Source organism: Durio zibethinus, chromosome 4 (assembly GCF_047325235.1).
Source record: "Durio zibethinus cultivar Kanyao isolate XHJ-2024 chromosome 4, ASM4732523v1, whole genome shotgun sequence".
NCBI classification, from domain to species: domain Eukaryota; kingdom Viridiplantae; phylum Streptophyta; class Magnoliopsida; order Malvales; family Malvaceae; genus Durio; species Durio zibethinus.
Window position 1 is genome coordinate 11,198,853 of NC_143165.1, and position 18,781 is coordinate 11,217,633.

At 29.5% G+C, this 18,781-nt stretch overlaps 1 protein-coding gene, 1 long non-coding RNA gene and 1 pseudogene across 2 annotated transcripts; all 3 read left to right on the forward strand.

Moving 5' to 3' along the window:
* Positions 1-168: 168 nt before the first annotated feature.
* Positions 169-4,817, forward strand: LOC149519147 (uncharacterized). The gene is made up of 3 exons (XR_016341931.1): positions 169-317; positions 537-628; positions 4,692-4,817. It is a non-coding gene; the product is annotated as an uncharacterized LOC149519147 (long non-coding RNA).
* Positions 4,818-6,756: 1,939 nt separating this feature from the next.
* On the forward strand, positions 6,757-10,356 carry LOC149519148 (disease resistance protein At4g27190-like; annotated as a pseudogene).
* A 1,025-nt stretch (positions 10,357-11,381) lies between these two features.
* LOC149519149 (uncharacterized) lies at positions 11,382-15,896 on the forward strand. The gene is made up of 3 exons (XM_089759570.1): positions 11,382-12,267; positions 14,164-14,868; positions 15,174-15,896. Exons 1-3 carry the CDS (start codon positions 11,584-11,586, stop codon positions 15,372-15,374), a joined length of 1,590 nt encoding a protein of 529 aa, XP_089615696.1. The 5' UTR covers positions 11,382-11,583; the 3' UTR covers positions 15,375-15,896.
* Positions 15,897-18,781: the final 2,885 nt, after the last annotated feature.

Sequence of the window (18,781 nt, forward strand, 5' to 3'; positions counted from 1 at the left end):
TACCCAAAAAGGACAAGATGCTTGGGCCCTTGTTTAGTTGTCTACCAGTAAGTATTTGAACAAAGAAAATGGTAATAATGACGAAAAAGAGAATCCAAATAAATTAAACGAGTCTTTCATCAAACTTTTCTTTGTAGTTTCAATAGGTCACGAAGACTTTAAGCAGAACTTATCAGTATTTGTGGATACGTGAAGCTCTTTATTCATTTGAAACAAAGTTAGTTTCTGCCTCAGTTATCTTTAAACTCAATTTTTTTTTTTTACGTGAATCGAAATAAAAAGCTCCATCTTGGATCCTGAAAATTCATATTTCCTGGGTATATATCTTTTATCTTTTTCTGTGTTTGTCTCTCTACAATGAAAGTAACAAAAATAGTGTTGCTGTATAATTTTTTGCTTTCTTTGATTTCTATTTTGTTTCATGCTATATCTATTTTGATTTGCTTTTGACTCAAAAAATTTTTTTTTCAATGTTCTTATAATTTTATTACTGCTAATCTTTATTTCTTTTTTTTTTTCTTTTAATTTCTATTAAGGTTGGTCCTTGATTCTCCTTTCCTAATGATCTCTGAAGTTGGTGATGTAAAAAGTTCTCAGACTTTAATTTAGAAGGTCCATCTCCAATTAGGTAGGCTTAAATAACTGTTTTTATTTCCATGATTTTTTATATGCTCAAAAGTTGTTTACTTGTTTGTTTCCCGACCTTGTTTAAATAAAAAACTGCATTTATAAAGCAAAAAGTGAAATAACTAGATTTATTTAAAAATTGAGAAATTATTAGATAGACTAATGATCAAAATATATACTATGCCTTTACTCTTAACACATGTAACATATATTCTTAACACACACATGAACGCTGAATAATTTCTAATATCTGCAGAATTTTCAATTTCCAAGTTGATCCATCAACAATTTTATCTCTTTTAATTCACAATTTCATAGAGCTACATATTTCCCCCAATGTAATTAAGGTAATTTGCAAAGCTCGGTAGCAGGCCCTGTCCTGTGTTTTGTGAGACAGGTTAGGAGTCGTTCAAAAACTGAAACAAAAAACCGAGCTCAGTGATAATAAATAAAAAAAATATTAATTTATGAATCGAATTGAGCTTAAAGATGCACAATTTTTTTTTGGACATGATGACCGGCGTGATTTTCCTCACCATCTCGAGATCTGTATTGGCATTCTTTGTGGAGTTGAACTTTATGTTGACAGCAACCCTCTCTGAGATGGGCTAGAGCTCGACCATGAGCTCAAAAAGAGAGGCCTCTGTCATTGGCCTCTTTTAAGGCTTTTGAGCCACGTTTTTCTGCTTCAGCTTCTGAAGCATAGTTGGGCTTTTGCCACTGATTTGGCCTGATTAAGGAGGTGGTGGGTTGGTTATTTTTATTCCTCTAGAGAGGGCACGATGTTGAGGAAGGGCTGTACCCCTCTCTTTCCTTTTAGGAGATTGTACAAAACGGGACATGTCAAAAGCTCCACCTCGACTCACCATGTCTGCAAAACAAAAGCAAGCTGAGAGTTGAAATGAAATTGATAAAATAAATTGGGTACATGAAATTAATGAACACCTACCGCAGTATTTGACTTAGTGTCTTAATAACACTAAGGGAAATTAGACCGTAGGCATCAATTACTAACTTCCCCCCTTAGGAAGTCATTGATTGTATCCCAAGCACCAAATTTGTCAATGGTTACGGGGTTGACCTTGGCTTTTTAAAAAATGGTCAAGCCATTATTTATTTTTCAAATCTTCTTAACTTTTTTTATACAAAGGAAGATGACTTTTCAAGTTTTTATTGAGCTCAAGAAATTGGAAAATATCTTTTTTGAGGGTCGAGTTGTTATATAAAACTAGCTTATTTCTTGAGGATTTTTTTCACCACAAAAAATTCCCCGGAAAAAGGGGATAGAAAAGACAAGACTTAATTCTCTATAAAGAATAAATGAATCTTACTATGTAACTAAAAGAATTTGAGATGAGTTAAGTGATAGTTAAATTATAAGATAAAAGAAGCTCTATAATAAAAAAGTATAAAAAAAGTATGAGGTCAACTATTATAAAGTCTCAGCATACCTAAATTTGACTGGACTTTAAAGGGATAATAACCTTATCATCGGAGGTTGGCACCATGATACAGTACCTCTTCATAGAAAAATCAAACCTAATTTTCACTACAGAGACATGATGAATAGAGCACAAATTAGGGTGATTCTAGGATTGGCTCTACCCTTTAAGCTCTTCATCACCTTCTCGGGGGCTATATCTAAGGGTAGGGGGTGTAGAATAGGGCGAGGTTTTCATTATTATCAACATCAATAGCTTCTGCTTCCTTTTCACCTTCGTTTTCTCTTCAATTTGGCTGGACCTTTTGATCTATTCAACTCTGAACCTGATCATCATTAGAAGCCTCACTACTCATTAGTTTGACTTTAGAAGAGTGAGCAGACCCTTAAGCTGAATAAGAGCTAAGACCACCACATCAAAGGAAGAAGAAGTTAAGAAAGAATTAGAAGACTCCTTAGACTCAGAGGTCAAGTTAGAGCTAGACTCTGAGCTTGGATTATTGACAGGTTGGGAAAAAGAAGAAAGGTGAAAAGAATAAGAAAGGTAAGGATAGTTGAGGCAAGAATAGAAAAAGAAAAAAGAGGGTTATATGGAGGAGTTAAACTAACCATGGCTATGTGAACTCAAGGGTTTTGGAAGTTGGAATAAATTGGGGCCAAAAGCTCGTCCATCCATGATAAACCTTTTTCCCCCTTGCTCAAGCGTTGTCCTCGATCTATTTTTAGTCCTCAGCAAACATTGAGTTTAAGCAATAGGTAGCTTGGTGATAGTTCTTTTTTGTAATGACATAAGGGATCATCCAGATAGAAAGCCTTATGATTGAGTTAACCTCTCCTTACTTTTACCCTAAAGTTATCAAACATGCTAGACTCAGAAGACATAATAAAAAGGAAATGAAACATATCGAAGAGTTTGAGAAGAAAAAGATTGAACGAAAGGAGGCTAGAAGATTTAGAGTTTGCTTAAATCTAGTTGGCTTGAGAGCTTAAATTTCTTGGTAGTCAAAAAATGGGACTTTAGAGGGCCCTTTATATAGCCAAGTCCTATATAAGATAAACATCTTAGATTAAGCCACATCACTATGATGGTTACCGATGATAACCCTTCACATTCTTAGCCTTAATTTGTTGAACTGCCAAAAATTTTTTCTTCAATAGATGCAAATTCAAATGAATCTACATAAGTTATACATTGGTCCTTTCACCATGCAAAACTCACCATATAAAACCCATTAGTATCATCATAGCAATGTATTCACAATACATCAGACCTTTGTGACCCATTGCAAAAAATTTTACAAGTGTCCCTTTGATTATCAAAAAAAGGAAACAATGAACGAATTGTGAGTATCACAAGCATGACATCAACCACAACAATACAAGTTAGCTACTTCACCTCGAACCTAAATAGTGCTACCATCTTACTCACGTTGGTACTCCCGTTCATCACCTTGGCAAAAATGAGGTCGGGACAACCATTATATAGAATCTCCAAAAAAATATCTGTGCTCATTTAGCAGCCTGATCCAACTAAGGATAGATTGGTCGACCTTATTGTCATCAGTTTGACATTTTAGATTGCTCAATGGAGGGACAAAATGTTAGGGATATAATTTGACGTAAAATTGATTAAAAGTGCCTTAATATCCTAAGAAAAAAGTTATGAAAATTTTAATATAAAAAGGTAAAACTAAAGTAAAAATCTAAGAGTAATAATACCATTTATATTAATTGGAGTAGAATAGGTTAAAAGTGCCGTAACACTTTGAGGAAGAGTTATGAAAATTCTAAATGTAAGGGAAAGTAAGAATAAATGTAAATAGATTAGAGTAATAATGAAATTCGTACTAATTGCTATAAAATTGATTAAAATCAACGTATTACTTTAAGAAAAAAGTTACTAAAATTCTAAATGCAATTGATAAGAAGATTAAACCTAAGAAGATATTATTTTAACATAAATAATTAAGTTGATAATATAAAATTTAAATTATTTATTTTTTGTAATTTTTTTAGGCTAATTGCTAAAAGATACTTTAAAGAATGACAAAGAAAATACAATGTTAAAATTAATATTTGAAAATAATTTTTTTTTAAAAAAAATTATGTACATAAACATGTGACAAGAGTAATGAAATTTGCGTATCATTTGATTAAAATAATTTAGAAGTGTTGTAACACTTTAAAAAATAGTTATAAAAATTCTAAATGTAATAAAATGTAAGAATAAATGCAAGCAAATGTTATTTTATTGTAAATAATTATGTTAGTAACATAAATTTTAAATTAATTATTTTTTATATAAAAATCAATACATTTAAACAATTTTAAAAAAGGAAAATAGTAACATGATAAAAGAGAATCCAAAGAAATTAAAAAAAGTCTTTGACGAAAATTTTCTCTATAGTAAAGTTGATTTCTACTTAACGTTTCTTGGAATTCAAAAAAAAAAAATACAAAACTGTGCACCATCTTTATCAATGTCTATAATAGATTGTGCCTGATGGAAAAAAAAGCTCCATCTTGGATCCTCAAAATTCATATTTCCTTGTTATATTTTTGTCTTTCTTCTGCGTTGCTGACCTACTTTAATCATACTTCTTTCTCGTCTGTCGTCAAACAGTTTCCATTGAAGCAAAGCATCGTCTTCTATCATCCCAACATCTTGGGGCTAGCTACAGTACCGGACACTTTTGTTTCATTTCTGCATTGCTCTTCTGTCTATAACTCAACCAAAAAACAAAAATTAGGTACTTTTTTTTGTTTCAATTCTTTTTTTTTTCATTGGTTTATTCTACACTTATCTCATCAGTTTTTATTTTAATTTCACTAACATGTATATGAAATCCATACATAGGCTGGTCCTTGAATTTCGTTCACTGATCTATGGAGTTGGTGAAGTAAAAAGTCCATATAGCTCTTGAAGATCCATCACAAGTGAGGTATGCTCCAATAAAACATTTCCATTTTATTCCCCAAAATTTTTGCAATGCTCCACTTCTTCAGTTTCTTTATCTTCTGTGTTTATCTCTCTACAATAAGAGAAAAAAAGTTTTGCTGTATTTGTATATGAAAAATAACTGTCTTATTTTGTTTCTCTATCTGTTCTTATTTGCTTTTAACTCCATATTTAAATACCAAAAATAAAAATTGTTTACTTGTTTCGTTACAAATGCCATATTTAAATAAAAACTGCATTTTTAAGGAAAAAAAGTAGAATGAATAGATTTATTTGAAAATTGAGAAAATATTTGATAGAATATTCATGGAAATATATACTATGCCTTTACTCTAACACATGTATGGTATAATAACGTATAGATCCATAAACTTATAATTAAATCTAACTTTAAGGAGTTCGTCACTAATTTTTTTTATTTAGGTGTAATTAGTCATATAATTGAATATATCTAGGTGTGTGAAAATCTATTTATAACTACTCTTTCTATTCCTTTTTTTTTTTGTTATTTTTTTGGGATGTCCCAAATATGTCCTATATTTTTTTAACATTTAAAATTCTTTTTTTATACTTTAAAATTATTTTTCATGTATTTTTTACCTTTTAACAATAAAAATTATAAAATTTTAATATTAAATATATTAAAATCAATTTTTTTTTAAATTTTGTGAAAGTCAATTCAGATAAATATTTTGAAATGTAAATAGTATCAATTATTAAATAATTATTACCTTATAAAAAAATAAAATATCTTATTATAAGATTTTAATTTTAATAAATTTGTGTAAGCAGTGAAGTTTTGCAGTATATCAACTAAGATAATCTAAAAAACTACTTTTATACGTAAGGATGAATCAATGGAGGGAAAAAAAAAAGATTTGAATCATTAAATCTTTCAACGCCTTGAATTTAATCCATGAAAACCAACAAAATAAAGTAGGGGTGAAAGTGATTGTTGAAAAATAATTGAAAAAAGACAAAATAAAGGGGTCAATAATTCAAAAGTGCATCAATGATAATAATGAAAATTCATATTTCCAAGGAATATTTATCTTTTTTTTTTCCTGTTTTTATCACTCTACAATAAAAGCAACAAAAATAGTGTTGCTGTATAATTTTTCTTTCTTTTATTTCTATTTTCTATTTTGTTTTATGCTATATCCATTCTGATTTGTTTTTAACACCAAAAAAGAAAAAAAAAATATTGTTTCCTTTTTCTTTTAATTTCTATTAAGTTTGGTACTCAATTATCCTTTCTCTCTGGAGTTGGTGATGTAAAAAGTTCTCACAGTTCAATTTAGAAGGTCCATCCCCAATTACGTATGCTTCAATAATTATTTTTATTTCCATAATTTTCTTATATGCTCAAAAGTTGTTTACTTGTTTGTTTCCCTGGCATATTTAAACAAAAAAAAAGAATGCATTTATAAGGAAAAAAGTTAAATAAATAGATTCATTTAAAAATTGAGAAAATATTAGATAGATTAATGATCAAAATATATACTATTCCCTTACTCTAACACATGTAACATACATTCTTAGTATACGCATGAACACTAAATAATTTCTTCCATTTGCAGAATTTTCAATTTTAGAGTTGATTTCTCTTCTACTTCACAATTGGCTCCCAAAGCAAGTAAGGTACATTGCAAACATTCACAATTGCATTCGTCTCTCTATCTGTTTTTATGTTTACTAATCATTAAAGTTGTTTTCCAATCTCAGATCATCAAAGAATGGCTGCTGAATTTGCTGCCTCTGCTGCTGCCAATGCTGTAGGAAACCTCACAACAGAATATGCATCACCTTATGTTAGTTACTTTTTCCGATTTGGGAAAATTGTTGAAGAATTCAAGAATCGGAGAAATGAACTTGAATTGAAAAGTGATCGGGTAAAAAATGATGTCGAAGAGGCTATAAGGCAAAATGAGGTAATTGAGAAGGATGTCCAAGACTGGCGAAAAAGGGCACAGAAAGAACTGGAAGAAACCCAGTGTTTGGAACCTGAAATCGAACGTATGAAGTGTTTCAACTGGTGTCCAAGTTGGGGTTGGCGATATTGCTTAAGTAAGAAAGTGGCAAAGAAGACGATCTCTATCGATAAACTTCTTGTGAGTTGTAACTTTCCACGGGTGGGCCACCGTCCTCCTCTAGAAGGAATAGAATTCTTCACCTCTAAAGATTTCATGCCTAATGAGTCTTCAAATTCAACTTTAAATGACATCATCAAGGCTCTAAACACTGATGGTGTGAACATGATTGGATTGTATGGAATGCCACGGGTGGGCAAAACAACTTTGGCAAAAGAAGTTGGGAAGCATGCTAAAGAACAAAAACTCTTTGATAATGTTGTGATGGTTACAATGTCCCAAACTCCAAACATCAGCAATATTCATGACAAAATTGCAGAATTATTACGCTTCAAATTTGAAGCAAGTACGGAGCAGGAAAAGCAGAAGAGTTATTGCGGAGATTGAAAAATGTGAAGAAGATCCTCATAATTATTGATGATGTTTGGAATGAATTTGAATTGCAGACTGTAGGTATTCCATTCGGTGTTGAACACGAGGGTTGCAAAATTCTTCTGACCACACGTCTTCAACAAGTCTGTGTTCGTATGAATTGTCAAAAGAAATTTCAACTGGACATCTTATCCAAAGATGAAGCATGGGCTTTGTTCAAAGATACTGCTGGTCTAAAAGATGTTTCTTCGAGATTGAATGATGTAGCCCAGGAGGTTGCTCGTGAATGCATGGGTTTGCCTCTTGCAATTGTGACAATCGGAAAAGCTTTAAAAGGTGCAAGTCTAGATGGCTGGAAAGTGGCAAACAAGCGACTCAAGGACTCAAGAGATTTAGACAATGAAGAGGTTTCTCATGGATTATTCTCTGATATTGACTTACCTAAAGACTTATTAATTGACGACTTACGGAGGGAAATTCGTGAAGCACTAAGAAAACTCCAAGAGTCTGGTTTGTTACTGAGAACTGATGATGATGATGATGAATTAAACGTAAGAATGCATGATGGTTCGTGATTTTGCTCATTGGATAGCACCTACAGGGAAACATATATTCATGGTAAAAGAGGGGTTGATGGAATGGCCTCTAAGTAAAAGTTGTGGATCCCATACAGCAATCTCCTTTTGGAGCAGCAACATAAATATTTTTCCTGAAAATTTGGAATTTCCTGAACTCAAAATTTTGATTTTTGCAGGAAAGACTACAGTGAAAGTTCCGAATGCATTTGTTAAAGGAATGAAAGCCCTTCTTTGTATCTCGAAAATGTCATTTTCTCACTAGAAGTACTTCAATTCGTATCAAATCTTCGAAGTCTATGCTTTCTAAATTGCGGGCTGGAGAACATCTCATCATTGAGTAGTATGGAAAAACTTGAGATTCTTGCATTTTCTAATACTAATATTTATAAGCTACCTGAAGAATTAGTGGCATTGCGTAGACTAAAATCGCTACGTTTTTCTTATTTTTCTATCTCTAGAAAGAAACAGATCGATTTTCCCCCTAATTTGCTATCAAGGTAATAGTAGATGTCAATTATTTTTTATTATATTGCTGAAAATTAAGTATTTAGTTTTATGTTATTTATTTTTCTTTTATTTACTTTATTATAAGTAATTTGATTTTAGACTATAGGAAATATATCTACCATAAGCTTTTGGTCACTTCCATTTTTATGAAACATTCGAAGCTGTAGTCTTTCCATTTAAAAAAAATGCTAGTATATAAGATGATTGTCACATGAATTATGAAATAGTAAAAAATGCTCAAACCTTTTTAATAAGAAAAGGTACTGAAAAATCATGATGTATTTGCTGAGATAATTAAAATTAACTTATGTTTACTTCTATTTTTATGATTCACTTGAAGTGTTTGATAATAGTTTTTTGTATTTGTGTAACAAACAGGTTGACATCACTCCAAGAGCTACACGTCGGATGTGAAAACAATGTTAACTTATCGGAGCTGAATTCATTATCTCGTTTGACTGCACTGTCATTGAGTGTTTCTACAGCTCAATGTTTTCCAGAAACTTTTGTGTTCCCTAAACTACAAAGTTTCATTATTGCTGTAAATGAATATCATCCATTTATGCAGGGGCTAAACTTTAGAACCTTGGAAATTACTGAATTCTCGTCTTCATTAAGTGCATTCAAGGAGTTGTTTTGCAATGTGGAAGAGTTGGCTCTGAAGAATGTTGTCATGAAACACAAAAATATTGTCCCAAACATAGATCCAAAGGGCCTAGAAGAATTAACTTCTCTTGAGCTTGAAGATTGCAATAATATGGAATGCTTAATGGATACAACACGAGAGAAAGGAGCAACCACTGCGTTCTCTAATTTGGTGAAATTGAGAATGGTGAAAATGACTCGTTTGAAAGAATTGTACCATGGTCCGCCTCCGATTAGCTTCTTACAAAAGTTAAAAGATGTGACCGTTGAAGATTGTAAGCGGTTGAAAGTGGTATTTGAAATGAATAGTCTTCTTAGAAAGGGAGAAATTAGTCAGACACCGTTACTCTCAAATTTAACAAGCTTGAATCTATCATTCTTACCAGAATTGGAGAGTATATGGAAATTACAATCAGCCCATCAATGTCATGCAAGCCTCCAAAGTCTAAAGGATGTAAACATTGGGGAATGCAGTGAATTGAAATCCATCATCCCGCCTTGCCTTGCTCAAAGTTTGTTGCACCTACAAGAACTCGTAATATCTGACTGCGATAGATTAGAGCAAGTCTGTGATTTTCCCCAAGAAATGGTTGAGCTTCAGGTACCTTTTCTCTTTCCATTTCTCCTTCAATGAATGATGAGAAATTACTAAATTTTATATATTGATCATATAATTAACTTTTGTTGAAGTTTAAAAGAAAGAAAGTTTAATTAAATTATATTAATAACTAATCTACATGTATATTTATTACATGGCTTGCAGGTTGAGAAAACAAACACTATATATCTTTTTTTGTCTTTATTAACACACTTTACAAAATCATTGTATTTTTTCTCCTTTTTTTTGTTGTTTATTTAAATAATATATTATTTAATAACTACTATTATTACCTTGGTATGTATGTCTTGTCCATATATTTATTTACATTTTCAATCAATGAATTCATGTCAGCTACCACCACTTTCTAATTTAACTATTTTGGAGCTAGAGTTTTTACCAGAATTGAAGTGGATATGGAAAGGGCCCACCCATCGTGTTAACCTCCAAAGTCTTAAGACTATGAGAATATGGGAGTGTGCGAAACTGGCATATCTCTATCTGACTCCCCTTGCTCAAAGTTTGGTGCATCTAGAAGAACTCGAAATAAAAGATTGTGGCACTTTGGAACATGTAATCTTCGGAGAAGCAGAAAATGAGGGTCAAAGTTTGCTACAGAGACTACAAATTTTTAGACTTGAAAATTTAGAGAAGTTGAGTAGTTTTTGTTCAGAAAATGTTGTCATGTCACTATCTTTGAAGGAGTTCAAAGTTCTCAATTGTCCCCAATTATCTGAGCTTAAGACGTTGCAGTCCCATTTAAAGGTACTTCTCTTATACTGTCATTTTGACTCAATTTTGTTTATTTATTTTAGTAATAATTAATTGAATTATTTATCTCATAACACAAATGTCAAAATTTAGTACATTCACATCTACATGTAAATGTATTATACAGTATTATACATAATTAGCTTTTGTTGAAGTTTAAAAGAAAAAAGTTTTATTAAATGTATATTGATTACATGTCTTGCAGGTTGAGAAAACTAACACTACGTATCTTTTTTCTCTTCATTAACACACTTTATAAAATCTTTGTATGTTTATTCTCATTCTTTTTATTCTTTATATAATAAAATATTATTCAATAACTATTATTATTGAATTGATAAAGCTCTTAAATCGTATGATTTGGGGAAGGGAAAAAAAGGAAAAAAGAAAGAAAAAAATAAGAAACGAAAGAAGAAAATGTAGGAAGTAAAAGAAAAGAAATGAAAAATAAGGAAAAATAAAATTATTTAAAAAGTTTAAAATTTTATAATCTATTAGTATTAAAAATTAAATTAATAAAATTATAATTATATCAATTATTTTTTACTTTTACGCATAGCAATAATAAAATTTTATTTTAGTTTTACACACACCATTAATTATGTTATAATTGTGTTCAATTTATATTCATATAAAAATTTATGGATAAAAAATATATATAAAAATATTTTTTTATTGTCATGTTTAATCGTATCCATGTCCTTTATTTTTAAAATTATTGTGTTATTGTGTCCATGTAGTGTCATACCTATATTAGTTATACTCAGTTTAATTTGAATTGTTTAAATTTTTACAGTAATGAACTTTCAGTGAAAAGTGAAGGATAAAAATAATCTTTTAGCTCAAATCTTTCTTTTTCCTAATAAGAGATATCTCATTATATGTTTCGAATTTTGTTGCTGTTTTCCTTTATATTGTGAATCTATCAGGATGTTCCATTAAATTGTTTCAAGGAATTATTATGCAATGTCCAAAAACTTACCACGGATGCAATCATGCATCACAAAAATCTCATTCCAAACGTCGATTCGCGGGGTCTACATGAATTAACTTTTCTTACACTTAAAGATGGTAAAGAGCTGGAATGCTTGATTGATACAACAGATCAAGGCCATGTCTCAACCATTCCACTGCTGCCAAATTTAACAAATTTGAAGCTGAAGTCATTACCAAAATTGAAGTGGATATGGAAAGGGCCCAGCCATCATGTCTGCCTCCAAAGCCTGAAGGTTGCAGTAATTAGTGGCTGCAATAAATTGAAATATCTCTTCTCACCATCACTTGTTCAAAGCTTGGTGATGCTAGAACAACTCAAGATAGAAGACTGCGATGAACTGGAACACATTGCCACAGAGTTGGAAAGCGATGATAGTATAGAATCAGACAGTGGCCTTCTCCATCCTCCGCCCTTGCCAAAATTGGCATCTCTTGAAATACATGGTTGTCCACGACTGCAGTATGTCTTCAATGTCGCAGAAGAAAAGAATGGAGTTGATCATGCCATTGCTCTCCGTCGCCTGCAACATCTACGACTTGAAAACTTGGAAAATTTGAGTAGCTTCTGTTCAGAAAACTATCCCATTATGTCACCAACCTTGAAGAAGTTAATCATTGTGGTCTGTCCTCGATTGGAAAATTTCATTATTCAACTACAAGTCCACAAACAGCTTCAACCAAAGGTATTGTTACACTCTTTTCCTTCAATTGTAGTTCGAGATTTTGCCTTTGGTATTTGTTTTACATACATACTAGCTTTTTTAATCGTGTTATTATTTTCTTAATTTAAATTTATTTTTTAACTTTAATTTTTTATATTTCCTCAATAAAAGAATATGCAAACTTTTATTAATCAACTATATAATCATACATTTATAAATTTTAAGGTACGATTAAATGATAGCATTCACTTATTATCATTTAAAGTATAATCTTTTACAAAATTTCAAAGAATTATGCAAATGCTTTCTTTTTTAACAAAAAATATTTTGTTATTTAGCTAAATATAAAAAATTTTGTTACTAATTATTTATTTTTTGATAAAAAAAAGAAAGGGTCAATCTTTTAATAGTAAAAAATTAATAATTATTTTTATGATAATGTTAATATGGATATAAAAAAGATATCATTTTGTTAAATTATAAGACATTTATATTAATAGAATATTCATAAACTATTAAATCTTATAAAGTTGAACCAAAAATAAAACATAAAATAATAATAATTTCTTTTTCTATATATATTTGATTGAACAATCAAGCATATATAATTATTAATTTGTTCATAACCATTTGCTTTTTATTAATTATTATTTTTTACATACTTCAACATATATATTTGCTTTTTATTAAAACATAAGTCAAATATACATGTATCCAAAAAACCAAATATACGAATTGAGGACGCATATACAGTTGAAATCTCTTGAACTTATGCATAACAAATATCCAACTTAACTAAATATATATATAAATATATAAATGAATTTTTTTAGGATAAATCAAATCAAATGCATATATCATATAATAGAAATAACACCAAATAAACAGTTTGAAGAAACAAACAAATGGAGGAAATAAAAAAATAAAAAAGAAATAAAATATGAAAAAGAAAAGTAATGAACCATACCTATTACCGAGTTGAAACTAATCCAAATGTACTTTCGTTTTCTTTCCATTATTGAAATTTGATAAAAAAAAAATCAATGTCATTTAAGCAAAAATTATATAAAAATAAAACAATCCAACACCATCACATACTTATTTTTGCAAATAAAAAAAAAGAATAATAAAGGCAAAAATGGACTTACTTCTTCATAGTATGATGTGGTTTACTCTTCTTTCTAACATTTGTCCATTCCCGTCAAAACTAATAAATCATAACTGTCAAGTAAAAAAAAGGCTTGTATTTTTCAATTTTTAATTCTAATAACAACAAATAAAATAAGCTTGGCTAGAAGGTGACCTCTCATTTTATAAACTCTTTATTTTCAATTTTAGATTCTGATTTCATCAAATAAAAATTTAATAAATATATATATTTGGAATTATGATTAAATTTTAAAAAAAAAAGATAAATTATGATTTAGTATATTTAAATTTGAAACTTATGTAATATTTTCAACCTTTGATAGAGTTTGGTTTGAATTTAAATAATTATGCAAAAATATTAAATTTAAATAATTTATTAAATAGAATTATTTGATGGTAGATAAAAATATATTAACCATATAAATACATATATTTTTGGAACTATGATTAATGTAAAAAGAAAAAATAAATTATAATTTAATATATTTGAATTTAAAATTTATACAAAATTTTTTTTATAGATTTTGATTTTAATTTAAATAATTATTTAAAAATATTAAATTTGAATAATTTATTAAATGGAGTTATTTGATAAACAATATAATAATATAAACATCATCCTACATGTCATAAAGAGAAGTTATTCACATAAATGTACTTATATATATATATATATATTAGATTTTGTACTTTTGAAGTCATATATTATTTGACCATTGTAATTTATTCAAATTTTAATGAAATTATGATATTTTTATATTTATACAGGAGTTACGATTCTCTGAGTTGGGACAAGACAATGTGTGTGACACTATTAATTGGGAGAATATATTTCAAATTCAAGGCGGACACTTGTTCTCAAAGATAGAGATTTTAAATCTAAAGGGTATACATCAGTTGCAGAGTCCCATCCAAGTTGCAAGCCTTCCTTATCTTAAAGACTTAAAAGTGTCAAGTTGTAAAAGGCTGAAATCTCTCTTCTCTTCTATGCTTGCTTCAAATATGCCGCAATTGAAAGTTTTGAAAATAAAGTGTTGTGAGGAGTTGGAAGAAATCATTGAAATGGACCAAACTTCAATAGCATCATCATCACAGAGTCATCTCCAACCTATATCCTTCCCTATTCTTCAATTTATATCTATTTCTGGGTGTAGCAATTTGAAAAGCTTGTTTCCTATTAGTGTCGCCCGTTCTTTTGCCAACCTCGAGAGAATCCAAATTGAAGGGGCTTCTAAACTAGAGCAAGTCTTCGGGTATCAAGGTGAACTAAACATTGAAGATGATCAAAAGGGAATGGTGCTCCCTAAATTACAAATTTTGAATCTTCATGAGCTATCAAGCCTAAAGAGTTTTGCTCCAATGGGTTATCATTTCCGATTCCCTTCTTTGTTTCATTTTAAAATAACCAAATCTCCCAAGTTGACCAAAAGTGTCATCATGGATTCAAAACATCCTATGCCTGCCATAACAGAGGTACCTAACCGACTTTTTTTTCTAACTATTATGCTTAATTAATTAATTTGTTGTTCTTGATCATATTGATACTAATGATGAAATGATGATGCATTGAAACAAAAGTTATGTTAGTAAATAACTACATATTATTATGAATTGGATGATTCTTTTATATACACACAAGTCATATGCATAATTAATTAATTAATTACTTCTAGCATTATTTACTTAATAAGAATTGTCTTTATTTTTTGTGTATCCTCGTGACAAGAAAACGGAAATTTAGTACTTTATGTCACTTTTTTGGGTAATTTGTTGTGAAGGAACCCCAACAAGTTCAGAATAATACAACAGATAATACAACAGAAGGTTTCACCACAATGGAAGAAATAGTTGATAATCAAACCACTTGCAATGATATAATTTGGAGAAGCTGTGAAGATCAAGTACCACAATATATGACTGTGGGACAAACAAGGATAACGTTACACAAGGAAGTGAAAACTTCAGGAGAAACTTGTTAGCTAAGCAGGTAAATAGGGATTTTTTTTTCCATGTACTGTGGTGGATTTACATGGTATTGTGGGGTGTCCCTTGAAAAATAAAAGAAAATTTAAATAAAATTTTGTGTTGGATACCCATAAAATTTTTTTTGGAGACTCCTAAAAATTAAAAAAATAAGAAAATTTAAAGGAAATTTTTCCATGAACATCCAAAAATTTCTTCTAAACATGATTTTAATGGATAAAATTAATAAACCCATCGACGGTATTTTATATATTATAAGTGAACATTTTTTGACAAAAATCTTGAATCCACCATTGTCCATGTATTTATGATTTCCTTAATCAAGCTTCTTGTTTAAATTCTTATTGATTCTTTGCCTCAATGTAGGTGATTGATACTTGATTGTGCTCATTATCATTTGAGCTTTTCTGTTTTATGGTACTGTCAACTGATTGGATCTCTGCTTTTTCAGCTTTACTTTGCAATGAAGAAGTAATTTATTCTATGTTGCATTGCATTTGCTTGTTTGATATTGTGAAATAAAGCCATATTTAGCCATTCATTTAAGACAAACTTCATGTATATATATATATATATATATATATATATATATTTTAATATTTGGACTCGAACTCAAGCTTGCATATCTCATAAATCCTCTTCTTATCACTTGGCCAAGAGATTGGTGGCGAAATTCATGTACTCTTAAGAACCATGGTTTTTTGTGTTCAGTTTAGTTTGCTGGTTCTTTATTAGTTGCTTGTAGCAGCTTGAATGGATGACTAATACATAGTTATGTCTACTTGCATGTCATAGATAGTTTTCTATGCTTGTTTTTATTGTGGTGATTTAATAATTAATTCAATGATAAGTTATTTATACGTTACATTATATGAACTCACGTGATAGGCCAATAATGTACAACTAACGGCTTAACACTTACATACTTTTTTTTATATTCTTTTCATTTTCGTTTTTTCTTAATATAATTAAAAAGAATTCGATTAACCATGCTTATCATAAGTAGTGATTATGGTATATAAGTCATGGGGAGGGGAGATTTTTAATTTCTAGTTTTAAATTTCAAATTAAAGCCAGAAAATCATTCTCCTTATTTCTAGTTAAGATTATATATGACTTCTTTTGGTTATTAGAAAGCAAAAAAGCTAGTCTCATTGCAAAGCGTTCGTGAGTTCCAAAAAAATGCATGTAAATGGAAATTTGAGGAAATTCTTTACTTACTAATTTTTTTTTATGAACTTAATAGTATAAGGAAGTATTATATTCCTATAAGAAAATCATTGAATTAAATCAAACAAATAAATCAACAAATAATTTAATAAATTTAATAAAAAATTAAATTAAATTCATATATGATGAGAAATTAATTTAAAATTTTAATATTATCAGATTTATAAATATTATAAAGTTGATAATGCATAAAGGTAACTTCCAAAAATATAAAAATATTTCGTTTTATCACTAACTATTTAAAAAAAAAACAATGAAAAAAATAAAAAGTGATAAAATTAAAGATTTATAAGATAAATTAAATTGATCATTTGTATCTTTTAGTTTATATTTGCATCGTTAATTTGCTTCATGTTACATCACATGCGTTTTACTATTCTCAAAAAATAGATAAAGAAGTAAAAGATGCTTTTGAAAAAAATTATTTTTTAGAAATAAAATAAAATAATATCCTAAGTAAAATATTTCTTGAGATCCTACTTAGATTTTGGAGAAATTCTCAACAATTATTCTTTACCAAAGAATATTATCTTTGGTTTTAAGGATTATCATGAAAATACCCAAATGAAAAAACATTTTTCTAAATTTCATCTAGTTATTGAGGAATTTAAAAATGTTTCGAAACAAAAAATTTTCATTTGATTCCTAAATAAAGCAATTCTAAAAAGGATGGAAAAAAAATGTTTTAAGATAATAAATGGGATTTAAGAAATTATTTTTAAATTTTAAAATTAAGGTAATTTTTTTATCAATAATAAAGAATAACATGCTATTAATTGGTATTGTTTTTTAATGGGTATTATGTGATGCTAATCCTTATCCACATGCAATTGTACTTCTAAACTTAGATGTGTTTTCACATACAAAAAATATATTTTTAATAAGTTTTAGTTAAATTTAAATTTTTAAAGCGATTCTAAAAAAATTGACAAAAGGGGGGTTTTATAATAATAAATGGGATTTAAGAATTATTTTAAAATTTTAAAATTAAGGACATCTTTTATCAATAATAAAGGATATTATGTTATTAATTGGTACCATTTTTTAATGGGTTTTGTGGAATGCTAATCATTCATCACACATAACCATAATTCATGAACCTAGATGTGATTTTTTAAGCAGATTGTGTATAGTTTTGACTTTGTTACCATAATTGCCATAATTGAATAGTGTTCAAGCATGGAAGTTGAAGGTGGAATACTGTTCTATACATCCTCCTCATACCCTCTTTGGCAAGAGTTTCTGCAACAATTAGAAGAAAAAAAGTGTTGGGCTAAAAGACTCCAATCCAATCACACCAACGGAAGCGAAATCAAACAATAAAGCAAACACATAAGAGACAATAATTTAACGTGGTTCAGTCCAATTGACCTACATCCACGGATGAGAAAAAAGATCCACTAGTTGTAGAGAATTACAAACATACATCAAATCATCAACCTCACTCAACAATCAATACTCGTAAGACATTCTCAATCTCCTCTAGTCTTATAGAGTATTCTCAACCCAAACAAACACAAATCCAAACCCTTGTGCACTCTTTCAACATAACCAAACACATACCCATATGCTCCCATACATCATACCTATGTGGACCATCTCAGTCTCCTCTAGTACACTCATAAACAAACATACACACCCATAAGACGTAGAGCCCCAATACTCCTATGGGGTGTCTATCCCACAAAACCCTACAACTCTCTTACATCTTTTTCTCATACTTAACCGTGTAGAGACTTCACCTATTTATAACCATACAAACTTGCCCATTAAGAATCTCTCTCCTCTTAGAATTCTTCTCCTGTAAGTCAAACTTGCCTATTAAGAATCCCTTTCCTTTTAGAATTTTTCTCTTGCAAGTCAAACTTACCTATTAAGAATCCTCTTTCTCTTAGAATTCTTCTTTTGCAAGTCTTCTTGTCCATCAAGCAATATCTGACAAATCTCAAACAAATCTCTAACAAATCTCAAACAAATCTCTTATGAGATTTGAGTCAATATTCCCAACAATCTCCACCTTGACTCAAATTTCATCAATTATCTGTCTTCATACTAGACATGCTTGGCTCCACCTGCAATGGAAGTCTTACAATCATCTTCTCTTCTCTTGTGTCTTCACGCTTCATACAAACCAATCTTCAATCTTCAAAACTCGAACTCGAACTCTTCCTTT